This window comes from Protopterus annectens, chromosome 11.part0 (assembly GCF_019279795.1).
Source record: "Protopterus annectens isolate FY-2018-M chromosome 11.part0, PAN1.0, whole genome shotgun sequence".
Taxonomy (NCBI): domain Eukaryota; kingdom Metazoa; phylum Chordata; order Ceratodontiformes; family Protopteridae; genus Protopterus; species Protopterus annectens.
The window spans coordinates 188,932,475-188,956,991 of record NC_056745.1 but is presented as its reverse complement, the minus strand read 5'-3'; the positions used below and the strand labels follow the sequence as shown (position 1 = coordinate 188,956,991).

Sequence of the window (24,517 nt, the reverse complement as noted above, 5' to 3'; positions counted from 1 at the left end):
CCCGTCTCCACAAAGAAGACGCTCTAGCTGAGAATCGAACAGGATGTCTTACTGTGAGGCGACAACTCTAACGCAGCACCACCACCGCAGTCAAAGTAAAGACCCAAAATGCTTGAAGACTGGTAAAACAAATTAACTCCGTTATCAGGACTATTAAAGGAAATTATGTGATACAACAGAAATAAATACAATATATTATTGTGTAGCTAAACTAATAAAAGATAAAGTATTACCACAAAAATGTAGAATAATGAAAAGAAAGGATGAGAACAAAAAATGCCATCATGGAAGCAATGAACAGGGAAAACTATAAAGCAATTAAGACGAAGAATACAGGAAAGGGAACAGATCATAAAACATACTTAGAGGTAGCAAAAGCAATACAGTTTCAGTACAAAACAAGATTTATCAGAACATTACTAACAATAACAAACTAAAAATATCAGCACAGACAGAGAAGGCATGCAGATAAATATAAAGCAAAGTATAAAATAACCAAGTCAGTGATGACCAAAATGATTTTATAGAAAACTGGGAACCTAAGTAAAAAAAAAAAAAAATAGAAACAAAAAAAAATTAGAACATCTAGATACAGAATTTATTAAGCTGAACATAAAAAATGATGCTGGGAGTATAGAACAATTAAAAAAAACAGGAAGGAGATCGAATGCAGAGGATACAAAACAGGATGAAGTAACAGCCAGAGAAACTGAAACAAAATAAAAAAAATGCTCCTATTTCGAAATACTCGGGCTGAAATGTAGTAGTCAACTTCTGGGATAGTATAAGTAGGAATCACTTGTATGTGCATCCTGAACAAACAACCCAGTTAACAGGAGGAAAAATGATATTCCTTCCATTCTTAGATCTATAGACCATTAACTTGCATTCTGACAATACACAAACTATATAGTGGAAATGAAGCAGACAGTCTATAGTCATTTAAAAAAAAAAATCAGTTATGGCAACAGAACAAAAGGGTAACAAGAAAAAGTCATATGGAAAAGGTATAATTTGTTGCTTAATAAAGCCCAACAGAGGGTTGTAAAAAAGGGAATATTTAAGTATGGCATGGATAGATTACAGAAAAAAAAGACATTTGACAGCATCCCACATTCATGGATAAAGAAATGTTTACAGATGTACAAGGTACACCCTACACTGATCAGTTACCTTAACAGTGAGAAATCACTTTGCAGTTGAGCCATGACATCACAGGGATAACAATTCAAAGGGGGTATTCCAGGGTGACTCTGTCACTGCTGCTGTTTTGTCTTGCCCTTAAACTGTTAGCTGTTTACTTAACATATTAAGCTTGCTTACAATTTGGCTCTCAGAAACCATCCTTGTTTAAAGATTTCTTATCTACTTTTTTTGTGGATGACTAAACTGTGTAGTTCATTAGACGAAGAGTTGAAAGCACAACTACAAATGGTTAAAATGTTCTCAGATGATACAGCAGTGATATTTGGTCTTGATAAATGTGTAAAATCAACAGTTAAAAACAGGAAAGCTTCAGCACTCAGAAAATATCTACCTAGGACAGCAACGTGATATAAAGCAATTTAAGCAGGAGGGAGTGTATAAATATTTGGGGAAAGATGAAGGATAGGTGATAAAACATGAACAAATGAGAATACAGTTCAGTAACAAATACTTCAGAAGACTAAAACTAATACTGAAAACCGCCCTGACTAGTCCAAGTTATAAACCAATTTACTCTTCCTGTTCTAACTTAGTTTTGCAGTGATTGACTGGCCCTAAGAAGTACAAGATCAATTGTGCACGACAATGAAAATGCTTCTTGCTTATCAAATGATATATAAAAATCAGTGCTGTTGTTGTGTCTTTCGGCTTTTCCTGGTTAGGGGTCATCACAGCGGAGCTCCGGTCTGCTAATGATTGGCAGTAGATTTTTACGTGCCGAGTTGCCAGCCCTGACGCACAACCTTCAACAAAGGTATGCCCATTCACGCACGTCTCCACACAGAAGATGCTCTAGCTGAGAATCGAACAAGATAACGTCTTACTGTAAGGCGACAACGCTACCGCAGCACCACCACCACAGTTTATATATAAAAATCAGTGTACATCAAGATTATATATTCCCTGATGTGAAGGAGACATGGGCCTCTTCAAAAATGATTACATGAAAAGATCTGCAATCATGCGATTGCATACATACTGGTCAATCTCATCACATGCAAACATAATGAAAGTTTTAAAACAATAGAAGAAAAAAAAAATCTAACATGACATCTTTGCTTAGTTTAGAAGCAGCATTTTGGTATCAAGTGGGAATAGAAATAAAACCAGAAGCAAACAAAAATCAAACAGCAGCTGAATGTGCCAAATAAACAAAATAATATAAGGAAAAGGATCAGATGAGAAAGAAAGAAAACTGAAAAATCCATCAGTGTGTGGCAATAACCTCACATTGACCAAGAATTGACACAGGAATGGTTAAGAAGAGGTCAACTGAAACCAAAAGATGAAAGGCCAATAATGGTAGTCGAGGATAGTGGACTACATACACACTGGTTTGCAAAGTCTATTGAAAAAGTGGGAGAAACAGACAAATGCAGGCTCTGTAAAATAGATCTGGATATAGTTTCATGTCTTGTTGTTGGGTATGATACATTCATGACAGGGGGTCTGTACAGAAAAAGGCACAATAATTTGGCAAGCCTGCTGCGATGGGGACTTTGCAAACACTACAATATAGAAGAAGCTAAGAAGCACTGGAAATATGAACTGCAAAGCATTACAGTGAATGAAGTTTATGTTGCATGGGATCACCCATCACCAACAGCTCAAAAATAGATGCAAGAAATAGATATAATAGTCCACAAAAAAAGACAACTAGCATTGATCACTGAAATTTCTACACCTAGTAAATGCAGTGTCTTACAGAAAGACACAAAGTCAGAAAATACCAGGATAAGCAGGCAGCAATGTGGAAAAAAGGTTCCAATAGTAGTAAGAGCAAAAAGTTTAATAAAAAAGGATTTACAGTTGCACTTAGATATGCTATCAATACATGTAACCATGTATGACTTACAGAAGATAATTCTGGGCACATTGCCAATGCTGAGAATAGCACTCTTGATGAACATCAGTGACTGAAACAATACTAATTTCTAGAACTCTAAGCATACCCTGACTTAGGAATGGGATCCATTCCCGTCATGGTGTTAGAAACCCAAAATACTTGGAAAAATTAAACCAAGAAACTAGAAAACCTGCTACAAAAAATGTTGTGTCCAAATGAAAAAAAAAATCTATTTGGTGCCACAAGAAGAAAAGGGACCCTTACCAAATGGGTATCCCTAACATTCTATCTTATTTGTGTGAGCTGCTCAATTCTGGACCGTCATTTTCTTTTACCAAAGCACATTTGTCAGTCATTTCTGCCAGCTCTTAGATCCACCACTATCTACAAGTTTTAAGGTCTTCGGGGTCTAAAGTACTAGAACTTACCTTTGCTCCTTTTGAAACTGCTGCTTCCTTGTGATTTATGTTTTGTACACAGAAAATTGTTTTGCTCTTAGCTCTGACTTCAGCAAAGAGTTTCAGAGCTGTAGGCATTAATGGCCTCTCCATCTTTTCACATATTCCACAAGGACAGGGTAGCCCCTAGAACTAACTCCTACTTTATGCCGAAGGTGCTCAACCCTCCTTCTTGCATTCTTTGGACATTTACCCCAGGAAACTCGAGAGTTTACCTTGATATGGTCAAAAATGTTAGAAAATATGAACTATTTGTTTCTTTTCAAAGTAAGAAGCTAGGCTCCCCAGTTTCTAAGCACACAATTACTAACAGGATTTCTAAAGATTTACTTTAATTATCCCTTTCATGGAAAACTGCTCTTTGCTACAGTTGAAGACCAATCCAAGAGAGCAATTAACTCTTGTGGTGCCTCCTTCAAAGGTTAAGATTCTAGATCTATCCAGGAAGCAGCTACCTGGTCTTCTGTCCACAATTTTACAAAGCACTGTAAGATTAATGCTTTCTCCGGGGCAAGTGCAGGCTTTGCCAGTGCTATCTTTCAAATAATTTTGGACCCTAGCTCTGCACCTCTTCCAAACTCCTCTTCTATTTAAACAGCTTTAAAAATCTCCCAACTGTTAGTAGTACTGCAACAGTGATCCAAGGAAGGACTCAGAGTTGTGCAACAAATTATCACAATAGATGTCCGACTGATCACTATTTCAACATTACATCTCTTCCTCCTTTTCCTCGGTTTTTATTTTTTCTGTTTTTGGCTGAGGTGGGCTTCTTCTTCCTCCCCTCGTTATGCACATTTGTAAACAGTCGTCTCTACTTCTGCAGTGTTGTAGTCTAGGACAATAAAGTCCTGAGGTAATCTGCACTCATACATCCCTTATGTAACCCCCACCATCACCACCTTTGAGCTGAAGTCGTATGTCAGATCTATATCACGAGGTGATGATTCCATCTATGGCCTTACATATGAGGCTGGTAAACCTAATGGGCCTGCAGTTACCCAGATCAGTGGTTAAACCTCCTTTGTGCAGGGGAATGACTGTAGATATTTTCCATTCCTTGGGCACAAAAACTGACTGAAGGCTTCAGTCAAAAAGAGATTCAAGTAAACCAGAGAGGTCATGTTTCATGCTATTTATTAAAAATCCTGGAATTTTATCGAGGCCCATCGATGCAGTGTGATTTTGGCCTTGGAAAGTGCATCAGAATACGTGAGGCCACCTTCACCAAGAGGCCAGTCACTAGTGGGAATACCCCAGATTTCTTTACTAGGCCCACGTCTTTTTGGGATCTAGTTCTCTGATTATGATTATCTTACATATTTGCAAGTCAAACAGTACCAGTTATACAAGGTCTGGGAACCTGAATTTTGTTTGTGACTTAAACAGAACATGCTAAAGAAACAGATACGTGTCCCAGAGACTGCCAATCCAATGGGACAAGGTTACCATCCATGTGAATCTGAGCTTGTCTATTACCCAGTTTAAGCACAACCTAAACCAGTGGATGGGGAACAGGAAATTTACAATGGGCCTGGCCCCCCATGTCCTTTATTGACAGAGATGGCTTATAAATGACTGGCGCTCAATATCCTATTCAAATACAGGACATCATTATTCTTTCAGGAAAAGTTGGCTAGGCTTAGAAAGGCCCCCTGGGTCATTAGCCAAGTAATAATCTATGAATATATGACAGGAAGGTGCCCATGCTTTGCTATGTTGGCCGAACGTACAGTTATCCTTGACAGGATATTGCAATTGTTAACAATACTGCAACAGTAATCAGTCAGACATCTACTGCTATCTTAATTTCTTACACAACTGTACTTTCTGCAAAATCAGAGACACATGAAAGGTATATTTTGGATTACATATAACCCCTTATTCCTTTCAATGCAAAATCATTTAATCACTGCTGAAAGGTAGAATTCTGATGCATCTAAAAGTTGTCAGATAATGGACCTAAAGTAACATAACGTCATAAAAGGAAAAATTAAGTAGAGCTAGACAAAGTCAGCATTTCCACTGACCAGCAGTCTGGCTTTATGAGTATTCATAAGCTAATAGAGTTAATGAATACTCATAAGTAACTACTTCCACTCAACGTGCACAAATCCATTACTATAAACAGGTGATCTATCAATCAAGGTTACTTTATGCATGACACGATCAGTTTTGTGTGTCAATCACAGTAAAAATGCACAAATGTATGCAAACAGTTTCAGGGGAGGGTGTTCAACACTTTCAGATATATATATATATATATATATATATATATATATATATATATATATATATATATATATATATATATATATATATATATATATATATTTATTTACAGGTCTACTTTCATTAAATTGAAAGTACACTTACCCAAACCACTAAAACATGAACAGATTTAGAAAAACCTCACTTTTGCAAATCCACAGACCACTGATAGGTTTTCTAAGGGAAACAAACCATTTGGCCACGAGGGGGGAAAGAACGGACACAAATTAAACCCATTAAAGTTTAAAGCTGACTGAAGGCTTCAGTCAGAAAGAGATTCAAGTGAACCAGAGAGGTCATGTTTCATGCTATTTATTAAAAATCCTGGAATGTTACCGGGGCCAAAGTACAAAGAAGATGTCTCCAGCAAAGGAGTTAAAAGTTAAAACTACAACAATGTCATTGGCCATAGCAAAACGGACAACTGCACCAAATGCAAAGTGTTGGGGGGGGGGTGATTAGCCACCCATCATCCCAATCACTAGGTTCTTAAGTACTATACTGGCTTTTAAAAGCTGGTATTGCATTTGCAGTCAAACCTGCGTGCTGTAAGCATTTGTTGTGTGGTCTAAACTGTAGCAACCACTTACTATATTTGTAGCAAGCAGTTTGCAACAGTTTAAAACCGAAAAGATGTTTTTTTTTTTTTTTTTGTTTTGTTTTTTTAAGTTAAACCTGACCGCTATAGTGTTCCTCGCAGGCTGGGTATAAACTTTAGCAACTGTTTGATACAGTTTGAAAAAAGAAATGATATATATTTTTAGTAGGGGCAGGACACAGAAATGGGACCTGAATGGCTGGGGCAGGAGGGAAGGGAGGACATGTCATGCATCTGGCAATCTTGGTTGATGTGTTTTGTTTTGTTTTTCACTCTTCACTTGAACAGCTGAAGGGGTGTGGCTGTAGTTCATGGGACCAGCACAGGGTACTGGTTGAGCCAGCTATGCTTCTGCTCACTGGTAAATGCAAGGAGACTAGCCATTAAGTAAACTCAACAGTAATGTAGTGTGGGCTAGTTGAGAAAGAGATCCTTACCTTACTCAAGTCTTTGCTTCAGTATTTCTATGATGCTCAACACTTATTTTGCTTGCTCTCCAGCTAAGCATTTATTCATTTTAAACTGTTTCAATCTACAAAGCATTGTGCAAAACATGTTTAATACTGTATTAATGTTTTAAGCTATAGTACTATTTTTTCAATTCTTCCAACATGCTGACAGAAGACAGTACAGTTGTGTACACTTACCATAAATGTAGATGTTCGAGTGTATTCACTGTTGCAGTCATTACATTTGGGTTATCTGCTTGCAGTAGCCCTCAGTCGGCCTGATTAACAAAGTCTTGGGTCCTGCGTCAGATGCTGTCCCTTCTTCCATGACATCAGGTCGTCAGGGGTATAAAACATACAGCCAATGCCATTACATTAATTTTCTTGCCCCAGATGTCAGGTGCCCCTAATGGGAAGCAATGAAATCTATAAATACAAGGATATACCTCCAACAAAAAAGCAAATACACCAAAAAGCTTTTTTAAGGGAGATTAGAGGTATAGCCAAAAGAAGGGGCCTGGCGGGAAGGTAACCAGGACTGCAACAGTGAATACACTCGAACATCTACATTTATGGTAAGTGTACACAACTGTACTATGTTCTTCGTGTTTCACTGTTGCAGTCATTATATTTGGGTAGATTCCCAAAGCAAAGGTTGGGTGGAGTAATTTAAATAGAATTAGGACCAGCTATAAAGACCCTGCAAGACTGCAGTGGCAAAGCCAGCACTGGATTTTAGAGAAAATTGGCAAATGATAATGCTTGGTGAGAGTGTGCAGAACTCCAGTTAGCAGCTTCTAGGATGTCCCTGGTAGGGACGCCCCTGAGAAAGGCTGTACAGGTAGATGCAGCCCTGGATGAATGGGTCGAATGCCCTGTGGGATAGGTTTTCCATGGTGCTTATAGCATAAATGAATGCAGTGGCCTATCCATTTTGAAATGGTTTGCTTTGAAAAAGCTTTCCCTTCTGTCCCTGCAGCAAATGCCACCAGCAGATGTTCAGATTTCCTTTGAGGTTTAGTCTTGTCCAAGTAGAAACTAAGTTGTCTGTGCACACCTAAGGAGTGCAGTATCCGTTCCCCTTTGCTCTGTGGGTTAGGAAAGAAGGCAGGCAAATGAATGGACTGATTAAGAGCCACACTGGATAACATCTTGGGCATGAAGGAGGGATTGGTTCTGAGTGACACCCTGTCCGCATGAAAGATGATGAAAGGCTCCACTGCCAAAAGGGCCTGTAATTCAGATACCCTTTCTTGCAGAAGTGATTGCTAAAAGGAAGGCTGTTTTCCAGGAAAGGAATTTTAGATCTGCAGTAGCAGCTGGCTCAAAAGGAGGAAGAGTGAGTTTCTCCAAGACAAAGTTAAGGTCCCAGGCTGGAGATGGAGCTCTCCTGGGTGGTCTTAAACTTTTGGCCCCTTTGAGGAACTGCTTGAGCAGTGGGTGAGAGAAGAGGGGATGCTCTGTGCTATAATGAGCTGAAATGGCTGAGGCATAAATTTTGATGGAGGAAAAAGACAAGCCCTTATGAAGCATCTCAGTCAAGTATTGTAGAATTGGAGATAAATTGGGCACTGCTGTCGTCATCCCTTGAGATTGGTTCCAGGCAAAAAATCTTTTCCATTTTGCAGCATAACATTTTCTAGTACTAGGCCTCCTTGCCTCTAAAATGATATCCATCACTGATTTACTGAGGGATGGTAAAGGAGAGATTAGGTAATTAGCCAGGCTGCTAGGTTCAGGGTTTGCAGCTGAGGGGGCAGAATCTGGTTCTCCTGCTGAGACAACAGGGAAGGAGTCTGAGGCAGGTGCCATGGGGCCAAGCATGACACACTGCGCAAGAGGAGGTACCAGTGTTGGCGTGGCCAGTTTGGTGCAATTAAAATCGTCCTTGGCTTGTCCCGTTTGATCTTTAGTAGTACCTTGGGGAGCAGAGGAGGATAGGCATAAACTGTTAGGTTTTTCCAGCTGAAGGACGGAGCACCCACTTTCCAAGCTAGCTTGTGGGGAATCCTTGTGCAAAAATTGTCCAATTGATGGTTCGGCGGGGGGGGCAAACAGGTCTACATCTCGGCTCCCCCATTTGCATGTCAACATGTTGAAAATCCTTGGTTCCAATTTCCACTCGTGTGGGTCCATGAGGTTTCTGCTTAGCCTGTCTGCCAGTGTATTTGGTTTTCCTGGCAGGAATTGAGCTTGTAGATTCACTTGGTAGCTCAAGGCTGTGTTCCACCATGCCATGGATAGTCTGCAGAGGGGGTAAGAATGTGTACCCTCCTGCTTGTTTATGTACCACATGACAGTGGTGTTGTCCGTCTTTACCATTACTTGTCCTGGAAGAATGTGGTCCTTGAAGGCTGTCAGAGCATTTTGTACAGCTAACATTTCATTTTGATTTATGTGTAGGTGCATTTGACTTGGGTTCCATTTGCCCTGAATGCACCTCCCTGCCAGGTGAGCCCCCCCCCATGCATAGTCTGATGCGTCTGTTAAGGTTTGGGCGGCAGGGGGTAGTGTGAATAGTAGTCCCCTGTTTTGGTGGCAGGCCTCTGCCCACCAAAGGAACTCTAGGCGTAGGCAAGGTATGATGGGAATCATTGCTTCTAAATCCTGTGAATGTTGACACCATAGGCTTTTGAGATACCATTGTAGTTTCCTCATATGCAGCCTTGCATATGGAATTAGAAGAATGCAGGAGGCCATGAACCCCAAGGCTCGCAGTATTTGCCTTGCAGATAACTAGGTTTTTGTGGCCACTTGTTTGAAGAAGGTTGACAAATGAATCCGTTTCTATGGTGTGAGGAAAGCCATCTGGGAAGTTGTATTCAAGCTTGCTCCCAGGAATATAATTCGTTGACAGGGTACCAGTTGCAATTTATTTTCGTTTACGGTGTACCCCAGACAAGTCAGTACCCTTTGAACACAAGCCAGATGAGTCAAAAGTATGTCCTGGCTTTCTGCCTGAATTAGACAATCGTCCAGGTATGGGTATATTTGAATATTTCTTTGCTTGCAAAATGCAATGACTGGAGCTAGGCACTTTGTGAATACCCTGGGCGCAGTATATTAGCCAAAGGGCAGTGCAGAGAACTGACAGTGCATGTAGCCTGCTTTGAAGCGTAGATATCTTCTGCAAGACTCCCCGATAGGGATGTGCAGGTATGCTTCTTTTAAGTCTAGTGTTGCCAACCATGCATCTTTGCCTAGCATAGGAAGCAGCTGGTGAAGTGTCAGCATTTTGAATTTTTGAATCACCAGAAAGGTGTTCAGAGTAAGAAGGTCCAGGATAGGATGCCATGTATTGCCTTTTCTGCGTACCAGGAAAAGTCTGTAATAGAAACCTTGTCCCTTTTCCTCTTCTGGTACCAACTGAATAGCCCCCATGCTTAAAAGAGAGTGTACTTGTTTTGGGCCTCTGCCCACTGATTTGGGGGTAGATCTGGCCACCTGCTTGGTTGTTGGTAACATGTGGAAGTGAAATCTGTATCCTTGGGACACTATTTAAAACCCATTTGTCCTGGGTAATGAGTTCCCACTTTCCGGCCTACAGACCAATCTTTCTGCCTAAAGCAGCATTCAGTTGGGAAGTGCTTGGAAGTTTTAAAAGCAAGTCATTGAGACAGTTTTCCATATGGGGGGGGGGGGGTTCTTACTACTCCCAGATTTGGGTGCGGAAATCCCCCACTGCTTAGTCTTGCGTGTCCCCTGGGACTGAAACCTGGGGTTTCTGCTGTGTCTGGGTTTGGCTTGAGAAGACCTGGAAGGGGCTGGAAAGGACCAATTCTTAGAGGGCCAATGCCTACTAAATCTTGGAGGCTGAACTTGAATGAAATCTTTAACAGTTTGCATAGATTTAGCTTTATTTCCATCTTTTTAAGAACTTCCTCAGCTTTGTTGCCAAACAGGCGGTCCTGATTTAAGGGAGCAACCAAGAGTTTAGCTTTAACATGATCAGGCAAAGATTGCTCCTTAAGCCAAGCATGCCTTCTGAGCACAGACCCAGTAACAGCAGCCCTGCAAGAGGCCTCTAATGTATCAAATCCACATTGCAAAGCATGTTTACCAACCTGTTCAGCAGAATGCATTAAATCCTGTAATTCTTTATTTTCAGTACAGCCAGAAATCAACCTCATTTTCTGTTTAAGCAACCCAATAACATATTGTTGATACGTTAACATATAAAACTGGCAGTTTAAAGTCCTAATGGCCAAGGTTGCAGAAGTGTAAACCTTCTTACACAATCTATCCAGCACCCTGGAGTCTCTATCAGAAGGGGTAGGATTTTTAGCAGTAGAAGCCTTAATGCCCTTGGGTCCCTGTGAAATAGTCTCTGGATCCGCAATAGAGTTTTTAAAAAGGAACTTGTGTGAATCAGGAACCTTGTAACATCTGCCAGGTTTTCTGGGAGCAGGAGGCAAAGAATCAGGGGCCAAACTAGATTTCAAAAAGGCATCGACAATGTCTAGTACAGGACGTATAGTTAAAGGCCTATGCTGAGGCAGGAGTAAGAAATCCCTAAGCCTCTTTTTGAATCAGAAAAATCCTGGCTTTCCCAGTGGAAATGCTCCCTTAAGAGTATGTAAGGTTTCACCAAAAGAAAAATCCTCTGGAGGGGAAGCAGAGGGAATACAGTCATCTGCATCAGAATCCTCATAGGTAGATAAGGGCAAATCCAGATCATCAGAAAAATCAGAATCCTGGTCAGAAGATTCATAAACAACTTCAGTCCTAGGTCTCTTAGAAGGGGGAAGTTGGCTTCCCCTGATTAAAGTTATAAGATCTTCAGCCATTCTTATTTGTTTTTTAGGAGTAGAGGCCTGAGCATGCTGCCTGGGCGTCGGCTTCTTAGGCATGGTTCGAGATTTAGGCTTAAAATGAAGAAGGAGGCGTCGGTTTAATATGCAAGTCCGTAGGCCTGAATACACCCTCAGAAGCCGGTGCCTGCACAGCGGCTCCAGACCCATCCAAGGTAGAGACATCCGCAGGTTCCACAGTTGAAGCATCTTGTGGCATACCGGACACCGAATGGGTCTTAGTAGAGGCCTGTGAATCAGAAGTAGTGGGTATCAGGGGCTGAGAAAGCACCTCACCGAGTACTGGTGACTGACTTAGGAGAAGTGTTGTCGGCAGCTTTGGACCTAGGTGGCCTGTCTCTGAATTTATCTTTCCGTTTTTTCAGAATCCCGGTAGTCGGATGGCTAACAGATGACATTTCTGGATAATTAAACAGAGAACCGAAATATTTAGAGGCGAAAATATACCAACGATGGATAGTGTGCTGATTAAATAAAGCACAAAACCGACAGCAAGGTACGTCGTGGTCTGGGCCTAGGCAAGGAATACAGTATGAATGAAAATCTTTGTGAGGTATTTGCGTTCCACAAGTAACCAGTTAACATTTACTGACATCGGTAAGGAGCAAGAAAAAGTTTCCCCAACAGGGTACTTAGCTTTAGTTGAAGACTTCGGTTCTGAAACTCAAAAACAAAAATTTCAGGAGTCGGCCGACCGGCACTTGAGAACTGCTTCGGGCACCACACAGCAAGAAAGACTGATGTAATGGCATCGGCTGCATGTTTTCTACCCCTGATGACCTGACATCATGGAAGAAGGGACAGCATCTGACGCAGGACCCAAGACTTTGTTAATCAGGCCGACTGAGGGCTACTGCAAGCAGATAACCCAAATGTAATGACTGCAACAGTGAAACACGAAGAACATCTCAACTTTGATACTAAAATTTACCAAATAAATTTCACTTTGATCTTGCATGACATATCTAATGACGTTTAAAGTCTCCCAAACACAGAATAAGCCTATGGTAGTAGTATTTATGAAGTTCTTACATACCATCTATAACTGCATCTCCACAGGCACTGTTACTGCGAGATTCCACCAAAGGGGCGTGTTCGTCACTTAATCTAGGCTTCGATCTTCGAGTTTTGGCTTCTAGGTTTGGCTGCACCATAAGAACTTCTTGCCTCTTCCTTCTCTGCTTCTGTTCCAGCAGAGCTCTCTGAAAAGAAAACCAGACTCATTCACTACTTTCCTTGGCCTTCTGTATATAGCCATTGGGATTACTTCAAAAAAAAAAAAAAACACAAAACATCTACTGGAAAGGTCACAGTCCTCCCGTCCCATTGTATTCTAAGAGCTACAACCAATGAGGAATACTTTTCAAATCCTGCTTCTAACATTAACTTAAGGAGTCACTGTACAGTACAGTTTCTCAACACAAGGCTGAAGCTCAAATTACTTAATACCATAGGACCGAAAAAAATATCATGAGAGCTACAAAAAAAAAAAAAATGAAAATCATGAAATAATACAGAATGTGTATAGGAAGGTTACTATAAAATGTGTGTAATATAACAAACTAAAAACATGAACAATGTCTTGGCAATGTAAAGTACTGAGTTGTGCAAGTTGTACTTACCCATAACAGTAGGTGTTTGAATTCCAGTCATACCTCTCAACCTCTTAGAACAAAAAATCTGGACAAAGCCTAAAATGATAGGGGGACAAATAAGGACAGATTTTAAATATTGCTCATAAAAAAAAAGTTGATAAAATAATAGGTTTTTCATTAGCATGAATTTTCTGAAGTATGTGGAGTCTTAAACCCAAAAGTTTGTCATTATGTAATGACTTCAATCCTCAGCTATTTGCCAGAAAAGTACAGATTATAGGAGGAACACACCAAAAATATGAGGCAAAAATCTGGATATTCTGTGAAAATCTGTACAGCTGAGAGGATCTGCTGCAGTAGCATTTCACAGAGTCACTCTGGCTGCTTACGGGCTAAGCCCTTTTGCAGGGATCTATATAAGCAGAGTGAGTAAAATCTTCAGGACTTTCTTGCCCCTATGTGAAGACAGGACACTCATCAGAACTGGATCAATATCTTGAAAACCTCCTCATTCAAACTGTATACATGACAGTCTGTTCTGGTTCAGTTCAATCTGTTTGCCATTATGTTTTGTTGCGACAGAAAGTAATGTGCTTGGAGGATTAAGGAATGCTGAAAACCTTATGTACTTATTCAATATGTTTTACTTGAATTAATACAAGGTATAGTTCTGTAAGGTAATAAGCTGCTGCCATTTTTATACAGTCAGTCTTGATTTTATATACCTAGTCTTGAAATATGTAAATTTAAATTTATATTTTTATATATACATATTCAGCTTAAAAGTATTATACTTACATTCACATTATTTTAATATTTTAGGTCATGACCAGAAAGCCGTTTTTATAAAATGTTTTAATTTTTTAATTATATAAAAGACTTAATGTCATTGGAAGTATATGCCCTTAAATAAGTATGTAAAATATCAGCTGATTCTTTTGATCCACTACTTAAGAGGCATTAGTTTGATAGCAATGTATCTGAAGAAGTTCAAGGATTGTAATTGGACGAAAAGCGCTTCATAAAATAAAAGGTTTTACCTATTCAGCATGGCTGCCACGAGTTTTTGGTTTGTAGTTGCTAATTTGTGTTTTTTTTGTAAGTTGGACAGTTACTTTCATGGCAACCAAACAGCTGAATGGTACACCGGAACTTTTCTCTCCATCGGAGAACAAAACAGAGGAAAATAATAGTTTAATAGGCATAGTTCACGCCTTATCACAACAGGTTCAAAGACTGACAGATAAAGTGGAATTACTTAGCAGTTTGCATAGCAAACACATTCAACAACAGCAGCAGCACTTAACTAGAGGACTACATTTAATTTGAATACTATTGCTGGGCTGCCGACAACAGCACAAAGTGTAATTAACCAGCAATTCGACTCACAAAGTACACCCAACCAGCAGCTTGATTTGCCGTCAACCTCAACATATATTCCTAACGGCCAGACAGTCATTTCTACATCTAATGGTCAGCCTGGTACTATTATGAAGGTCCACGATGGTATAAATGGTAATGGAATAAGCAATACTACTAGAGCAGAAATAACGCATAATGCTCCTTTCCCAGGGCTAATTGGAATCCCGAATCTGAAGGATTGGCTTACCACACCTATGGGTATGTACGCTAATAACAGTTTACCTTTAACAGGGAATCCGGCTAGGGACGAGCTGAATAGAATAGATTTATTGAATAACTTTGATCATATACTCTTGAAATATAAAAAGTTACGACTAGAAATAGAATATTTCACTGAATGTACTAAATTGGAGTTGGTACCGATAGGTTTAAGAATATGTCAGTATCCAACGGGACTTGTACCTGAATCACAATTCCATTTAGAAAATTCCATTTAGAACTAGTGAAACTATTCAATAAACAGGGTATGGAACTGCTGGACATTATGAGTAAAAATTACAATATTACAGCAGATGAACTAAATGACACAATTATAACATTGGATGTACAAATTAAATCCCACCCTGATTTTGATAGATATAAATATGAATACACCCGTATCTTTCCAACAACAGAAGCATATATGAATAAAGCTAAGGCTATCAAATGTAAAAAACTTGAGCGGGACCGTTTACAATATCAAAACGGTACAGCATACCCACATCCACCACCAGCACAGCAGTGGAAAACAAGAGGGGGCCAAACAGAAGATACTGTGAATCCATATACTAACCAGAGTACCACGCCACAATAAAAACGGCATGGTTCTAACAGGCAGGAACATAATATGGAAAGGGACAACAAGGAGTCTATATGACAACAGAACGATACAGACTCACAACCGAATTCCCTTACAAATGTAGGTTAATGAAAATGGATTACGTAGAAGTGAGCGTTTACAGAACCAAAATTCTTCTAATAACATTGGTGCTAATGTGAGGTTGAATAATCAGCGGTCTAATAATCAACAGGGTTTTCAGAGGGGAAGAATACAGAACAGACGGAACCAAATAAAGAAACACAAATGGAAATGATGGAAATAACTGAAGGTTTTGTTACTAACAACCCTTCAGTTACTAATAACTCTGAAGGAGACTTCTCCATTTATAACTTTTCTTCAGTTAACATCCATGTTGATTTGGCTAACGTATTAGCAAAAGGCTTTACCCTTTGTACCATCAAAAAGACTGAATGTTACTAACTACACAATTGATTTAAAAATGGATGTTAGAAAATTGAATTTAGCATTACTGTTGGGTAATGTGAATAGACCTAACCCACAACAATATAGGATTGCTAGTACTTACAATCCACCACTACATAACCTTTTATACACCTTTGAAAAAGTATGTGAACTTGATTTTAGATATTTTAACTTATGGAAAAACAAGGTAGCAGCAAAAGGTAATTTAATGAGAGACAAACAGAATGATATTAATTATCTAAAAGAATCTAAGGTTCGGATCATGAAACCAGATAAAGGGGGTGGTCTAGTATTTATGGATCCAATTGATTATGAGAACAGAACAGAACTAATATTAGCATCCGAGTCATATGATAAAGCCTCCCTGAATGAATATAACCAGGCTAACCAAAGGATAAAAATATATATTAATGACTTGTTCATAGAGGGAAGAATTGATTTGGATATGTATAACTAAATGATTATGCCAGCACCTATAGCGCCTACAATATTTGGAGTCCCTAAAATCCACAATAATTTAAGTGATCCACCCCTTAGACCTACAGTGGATGGTAGGAACTCTGCAACTTATGCATGTGCAAAAGTGGTCGATTCAATTCTCAAGAAATAGGTCATAATGGAAACTGGTATTTGCAAAGATTCCTGGTCTTTCTTAGAGAGGATAAATGAATTAGAATTTAAAGAACAACATAATTTTCTAACAATAGATGCAAGAGACTTGTATACCTCAATACCTCGGTATCGAATGGGTTTCCCTCAACCTTATGAATTAAGGTGTTCCATTACCAGAAATAGCTTTAATGGAAGAATTATTAAATATTGTAATATCACACCATTATATATACTTTAAAAATAATTTTTACCATCAGAAAAAAGGAGTGGCCATGGGGTCCCCGTGCGGTTCCAGTTTCGCTAAACTAGTTATGAATTATTGGGAACGTACTTTTATATTCAACAAAGATGAAATTAATGCACAGATAGTGTACTTCACACGATTTTTGGCCGACATATTTATAATGCTGAAGGGGGACAAAGAACAAGCAAAACATTTAGTTGAATACTTCAACCAGACCACGGATTTTCTTGAATTTACATATAATTTTGATGAGAAAGAAATACCATTTCTTGATGTATTATTAGTCAAAAACAATACGGACAGAAGGTATGAAGCAAAAATTTATAGAAAACCTTTTTATTCAAATACATTTCTTCACTTTTCAAGTGCCCATCCCTTCCACCAAAAGAAGTCGGTGGTAAAGGGACAACTTGTGAGGGCGGCACGAATGATTTCAAAGGAGGAGGAATTCAACATTGAATGTCAGTTACTAAGACAAATGTTTATAAAAAGAACATACCCTAGTGACTTTTTAGATAAGATTATAAATGAGGTAATAAGGAAGAGAGTCAGTGGACTATATAAACCTATTCTTGGTAATGATTGAGTGGAAAATAACAGTATGATATCAAATAACCCTAGTATTTTAGGAATCCCAGATGAAATAACATCTAATAATGAGCAAATTTCTGATTCATCAAATCTGACTTCTAATTTTGTAGTCACATTTAATGTGGATTTCCATTATATAAAGAATATAGTGTATAAGAATTGGAATATTATTACACAAGATAAGGAGCTATTAGAAAAACTAGGGACTACTCCAAAATTTACTACTAGAAGAGATAAAAATTTGAAGAATCTGAATGCATTCAAAATACGGGTATTAACCGTAAAGGCATGCAACGATGTACCTCCTGTCCATATTGCAAATATATATCGGTTGGAACATCATTAGTAATCAATAAAAAAGTATCGTCACGTAAAGGAAAATATAATTGCAACTCAGAAATGGTTGTTTATATTGTTAAGTGCCAGTATTGCCCTTGCTATTATATTGGCAAAACAATACGTAGGTTGAGAGACAGAATATATGACCATATATATAGTATCAACAAACAATCAAGATAGTGCACTGGCTAAACATATTCATGAATATCCAAATCATGAATTTAATATTTGGATATTAGATCAGGTGCCAATGAATATGAGGGGGGGGTCCACTGGAAATAGAACTTGACAGATTAGAATTTATATGGCAAATACGTTTATATGCATAGAATTGTCCCGGATTAAATGATATACGTGTTCTATAATGCCCATATTAAAAATCAAAAAAGTTTATGTAGATGGACACATACTTCGGGTTTTTAAATCTTACATTTATAAATTATTCATGTACTTATTCAATACAAGTTTTTCTTGAATTAATACAAGGTATAGTTCTATAAGGTAATAAGCTGCTGCCGTTTTTATATAGTCAGTCTTGAGTTTATATACCTAGTCTTGAACTATGTAAATTTATATTTTATATATAAATATTCAACTTAAAAGTATTATACTTACATTCTCATTATTTTAATATTTTAGGTCATGACCAGAAAGCAGTTTTTATAAAATGTTTAAATTTTTTACATATATAAAAGACTTAATGTCATTGGAAGTATATGCCTTTAAATAAGTATGTAAAATATCAGCTGATTCTTTTGATCCACTACTTAAGAGACATTAGTTTGATAGCAATGTATCTGAAGAAGTTCAAGGATTGTAATTGGACGAAAAATGCTACATAAAATAAAAGGTTTTACCTATTCAGCACGGCTGCCACAAGTTTTTGATTTGTAGCTGCTAATTTGTGTTTTTTGTAAATTAAGCTGGGTTATTATGAGTAGGGGAATGGAAGCATTTGCATTCCTTGATATAAAAAATGAGGTTAGTTAGGGGGATATATGAAGGAATGCAGGCAGAATTAAAGTGGGGGGATCCTTTCTGATAAGCTGTGTTTGTAAAGAGGAACAAGGCAGAAGTGTCCTCTTTCCCCTTTGTTGTTTGCTTTTTTATTTGAGGCTCTGGAAAAGAAAATAAAGGCCTCAGAAATTCAAGGATATAATTGGTATGGTAATCAAGAAAGGTTGGCTTTATTTGCAGATGATATTGTTTTGAACTTTTTTCTACTTGAGCGTTTGCCTCCTTCCCCTGTAACTTAAGTAAATTGACTCTTACATTAAGAGCTATAATTCTTACCTTACAGCTTTAGGACATCTTAGGAAACCTTGTAAAATGCAATAGCCCCACTATGCTCGGGCTGTCTTCGCTCCCCTCCCTGCCCCCAATTCCCTCCCGCCCCAGTACCTTTAAATTTATAGTACTATAGCCACTCCCCCACTTTCTAGATCCTATCTGCTTTCACCTGGGATAATTCCACCCACCCCCATTCTTCTACCTACATTTTAATAGCACCTATTAGCTTTCATCTGGCATTCTCCCATCCCCCTTCCAGTACCTTTATCTCACCACTCTATCTTCTGGTGTTGCATCACCAGGTAAAACAGTTCCTTAACTCACTAGCTGAATCACAGATAATGATATACTCCTCTTTACTACCCCTCTTGTTCGCACCATACCTCCTTACCTTGTACGAAAACCAGTTTCTCATGGGATTTCAGGTCCCAAAAGGCCATACTATCACCCCAGCTGTAAATCCTTCCACCTTCAACCATACTTACAGTACCAGATCCTATCCAACATCTTGTTCAGTCTATCAACATCTCAACCCCAGGCACATTAGCTCTAGATCCAAGCACTACCATAAACTAATAAACAAATTCCTGAAGTTCATCACCAAGTATAGACTCAACCTAATACTTGGTGGTGATATTCATTACAACCCTGGCCCACTCACTTCAGATACACATACCCCCTCTACTTGCAATCTAAGCTACAAACCTACAATTAATAGGCCAACTAACTCTCTCCTAGTCTGTCATCTCAATATTAGAAGCATTAATAACAAGGTACATGAATTGCATGCACTTCTGGATGTCCACTCCCCTGAGATTCTCTGTTTATCTGAAACCTGGTTAAAACCTAACACTAAAGACAATGAAGTGTTACCACCTGGGTACAACATACACATGCTGGATTGTGCTTCGAGGAAGGGGTAAGGGGTAGCTGTACTCTATAAATCTGAGTTGAAAGTCACCATAGATGTAATACAAACACCTCAGATTAATAACTCACTCAGAGATCCTTGCCACCAAATTGCAACTTAATAAAAATAAATGCATTTATATCATCTGTATGTACATTCCCCCAGGTAACAATATATCTACATTTGAAGATATCCTGCACTGGCTATCATGTCACTACCCCCAAGAAACCCTGCTACTTGGAGACTTTAACATAGACTGGGGCACTTGTTCCTCAGAATCCCCAACCGCCCATATTAACCTGCATGCATTTACACAAATTATATCCACCCCTACCAGGATAGGTAAACCCAACCAAAAAGTAAGTATACTTGACTGGGTAATCGTAAATAGTCAGCCCAAACTGTACACCTCTGGTACCCTCCTTGATGGCCTAAGCGATCACCTTCTCACATATGTAATTAAGCACAAAACCATTAATTCCCAACAACCCTGCTCAGAAAGGTCAGAAACAATAAAAACTTTGACCCTGCCAAATTCCAACAAAAACTAAACTCATGTAGTTGGTCTATTCTAAAACACCTCCCCTTAGAGGAAGCAGTAGCATACTTTAACAACAAATTCCTTGAGATCCTTGATTTGCATGCACCTGTTCATTCAAAGAGAACCAAGGCAAAAACTGCGCCATGACTTTCTAAACAGTCTACACTCAAAATTACCTTAGAAACAAAGCATGGGCTTTATGGCGTCGTTCTAAAGACCCTCAAGATCACATTAAATACAGGCAATCCAGGAACGAAACCAAAAAATCAATTTTACAAGACAAAAAACAATACTACTGTAATTTACAGACAGTAAATCAAAATAACCCTCAGAAGTTTTGGGCAGGTTTAAATAATCTACTACATCCTGGACAAACTTCAACCCCAATCCCTGCTGCTACTATTGATAAAACCCCTGAAGATGTTTCTGAGAGTTTTAACCAATTCTTTACGGAGACAATTCAAGCCCTAGCTAGCCAACTACCTCCTAGCTCCCCAGGTCCTGAAAGTAGCACCCCTAGAAACCTACTCGCGTTCAGCTTCCAACCAGTCGCCACTTCACTTATCGTACCTTGATCAAAAAATTAAACCCACTACACTTTCTGCTGATCAACTCCCTGCAGAGTACCTACAAAAATCAGCTGATGCTATTGCTTACCCAGTCTCAATACTAATCAATCGAACCATAGTAGAAGGTAAAATTCCCACCATCTGGAAAATATCCTATGCAATCCCACTTCACAAAGGAGGCAGCTCTACTGAATTCTCCAGTTATAGGCCAATAGCTATACTCTCTCCACTTGAAAAGATTATGGAAAAATGTATTCATAGACAACTCATGCACCACCTAATCCAGAATTACCTTATGGCAGACACTCAGCATGGCTTCCGTCCTCATCACAGCACTACTTCAGCCCTCCTAGCTTTTACCAACACCATACACCATAATCGCAACAATAATTATGTATACTCAGCCCTCTTCTTGGATCTTTCCAAGGCATTCGATATGGATGATCACCAACTTTTAATCCACACCCTGCAAACATTCTGTCTAGATACTGGAGCCCTTCAATGGTTTCAATCCTACCTGAATGGTCGACAGCAGGCTGTCCTCTGACAGAACAAACTCTCTAACCTTCTACCTAACACCCTTGGAGTACCACAAGTCTCTATACTAGGGCCCTTGCTGTTCTCCATCTTCATTAACAAACTTTATACTGTCATCCCAAAAGTCAGCTGTATCCAATATGCTGATGACTCTACTCTGATTTGCTCAGCCACATCTCCAGTAGAGTTATGGTCAGCTACCCAGACCACCTTTAATACAATAGAAAACTGGCTTTCTGAACATAGTCTGATCCTAAATCCCAAAAAAACTAAAATGCTGTTATTTTCACCAACACGTAGGTCTATCGCTTTCACCTTTACCATAAAATCAAATGATGGCATAATAATCTCCCCTGACCCCTCTACAAAACTATTAGGTGTCATCATAGACAATAATCTAAAATTTGACCTACATGTTAACCAAACTTTCAAAACCATCAATAAAAAACTAGGGTCACTTTACAGAATAAAAGCCTTCCTAACCCCTCCAGCTAAAATTGCCACAGCTCACTCTCACCTTCTTTCAACTCTTCTGTATGCATCCCCTCTACTCTCGAATTTAAACTAGACTGCCCTTAAACTCTCAATTTGCTACAACCACATTGCCAGGTTTGCCACTGGGCTGCCTTTTAGGACACATCATTGCATCAATCTAAATCAGCTTGGGTGGCTTGAACTACCCAGCCTAATCCAGTATAACCAACTGATTATAGACTATAAAATCCTCTATAATCCAGACAATACTCCTGCACTTAAAAATATTATCACCCCCTATAACAATCCTAGACCGCGTCGATCCTCTAACAAACTACTAATTCAGACTAGCAAAATTAATAACACAGCCGGTGATTCTCTCTTTGCAAATTCTGTAAGTAGATCCTGGAACTCTCTTCCAGCTGATGTTACCTTACTTTCCACCTTAGGTCAATTTAAAACTAGACTCAAACAACATTTGTCACTTAACTGGCTATGTCAATGTATCAAGCCTGGCTAACTCTCTTTAGAATGTGTAAAATCTGTTAACCAGTTTACTGTGTAATTTAATTTAATCCCGACTTGCGCTCAGGATTAACTGTAACCTGTGGAACGTGTTTAACTTTTTTACTTATGTAATTTCTGTAAATAGTCTGTTTGTAATATGTAATGCTGTATCTGCTTATCCTTGGAGTTTTTCTCCCCGGGCCTCCGCTGAAAATGGACATGCATCCAGTCGGACTATCCCAGTCAACAAATGTAAAATAAAAATAAAATAAAATAAAAACTTGATAAATCCAGAAAAGGACATCTCAGTGCTGTGTTATATTTGAGACAGTTTCAAGTCTTTACAAGATATAAAATAAAGGCTACAACCATAAATCATGTACCTACTCATGACTTGGTTCAGCCATATCCATACTTATGGGCACATCATAAAATGAAGTATTTAGGAGCATGGATTGAAAAGGCTTTTTACGACAACTAAGGATATGTGGGAATAGACTAAATAGAAGATAATATAAAACTGGGAACCTGGAAACTCTTGTTTATAGATATGGATAAAAAGATACAACCAGTGAAAATGTTCTTAGTCTCTTTAGTTTAATACACAGGTCAGGCATATTTTTATTAACATGAAGAGAAGCTGTGGACAATAATTAAAGAGTTTAAGGAATTTATCTGGGAGTTAAGTGGGATAAGTTGATCCTCCCAAAAGAAAAAGGTGGTTTAGGATTACCTGATTTGAAGGGATATTTTAGAGCTACACAGTTAAAGCTCATACACTTAATACATGCAGAATGTTATGATGCAAGGAATAAAGGATTGATGATGAAGGGGGTTCAAGAGATTAGGAGAAAGTGAGATTTTTAATGCAGATCTGGAGAATACTAACCACCATACAGGATAGATTATTCAAAAGGTTGCAGAAAGCATTCTAAGAACTAAGCCAACTTGGGAATGGAAAAAGGAGATATTGCCAAGTAGGGGTACAGAAAATAGGCAATGGGAGCTGGAATTTACTGCAGAAATCTTTCAAAGGAACTAAGGTACTTGGAGCAAATAACTAGATAAGGAAAGGTGACAGACTGGGATTAGGCCAAGAAGACTGCCCTCCCTTTCAGAGACTGACATCAGAGTACAGGTAGAGAGACAGGGAAGTCATATGTGAAAGACCTGATCTGGTAGCTTCTCTAGTCAATTCTAGAACAGAAATTGCTGTTAAAAAGGGGATAATTAGAACAGCATATAACATATTGCATAATAACTATAAGAATCAATCAGAAGAGGTTAGAAAAAATTGGGTAGAGACAGACTGGAAAAGCAATTTACAAGAGAACAATAAGAGGGCATATGTGTGGCTCCCTGGTATACAACAAAAAACCCTAAGTTTAGGGTTTTGCTTGGAATTGTTCATACCGGTATTTTTTATACTCCAAGCAGACCTTGAAGAATTTTTCCTCAGGTAGATGGCAAAAGCTAGAGGTGTTATGGGGAAGAAAGAGGTAACAGAGAACATGTTTTCTGGAAATATAGCAAGTTGGCAAATTAAAAAAAAATCCCTACAGAGTACTCCATCAGAAATTTTTGGGGAGCAAATGGCTTTAACTAACAAAATCATTCTTTTGAGCTGGGGCACAGGATCTGAATTGCCTAGACATAAGACATTAAGCAATTACTGGACAGTGGAAATCAAAATCTAAACCAAACGTATCTGAAGTATTAAATATTATAAAAGAGATAAAAGAACTTAGAGTGATCTTTAAAAAGGGAAGGAGCAAATAACAGAAATAAATGGAATTTGTGGGATCAATACATGTAGGATAATGTACAATATGAGGAGTGAGGTTTACAGGTAGGCGGGACTTGAGTGATTTATGTAATGTTGGACTGAAAGTTGCAAAGGAAGGAAACATGCAATGTATAATGTGTGTAAATAGAAAAAAAATGTTAACATTGTTTATTTTATATTATTATATGTGTGCCTATATATTGAGCAATAATTTAATAAAA

The 24,517-nt window shown here is 38.6% G+C and overlaps 1 protein-coding gene across 3 annotated transcripts in view; it reads right to left on the bottom strand.

Annotated features, from left to right (window-relative positions):
• Positions 1 to 24,517, bottom strand: part of TULP3 (TUB like protein 3) — a 1,091,431-nt gene that overhangs the window by 793,922 nt on the left and 272,992 nt on the right. For all 3 annotated transcript variants that reach the window (XM_044087608.1, XM_044087605.1, XM_044087606.1), the window contains one exon: positions 12,673 to 12,838. In XM_044087608.1, the coding sequence (XP_043943543.1) occupies positions 12,673 to 12,838 (166 nt within the window). The remainder of the gene's footprint in view (positions 1 to 12,672; positions 12,839 to 24,517) is intronic.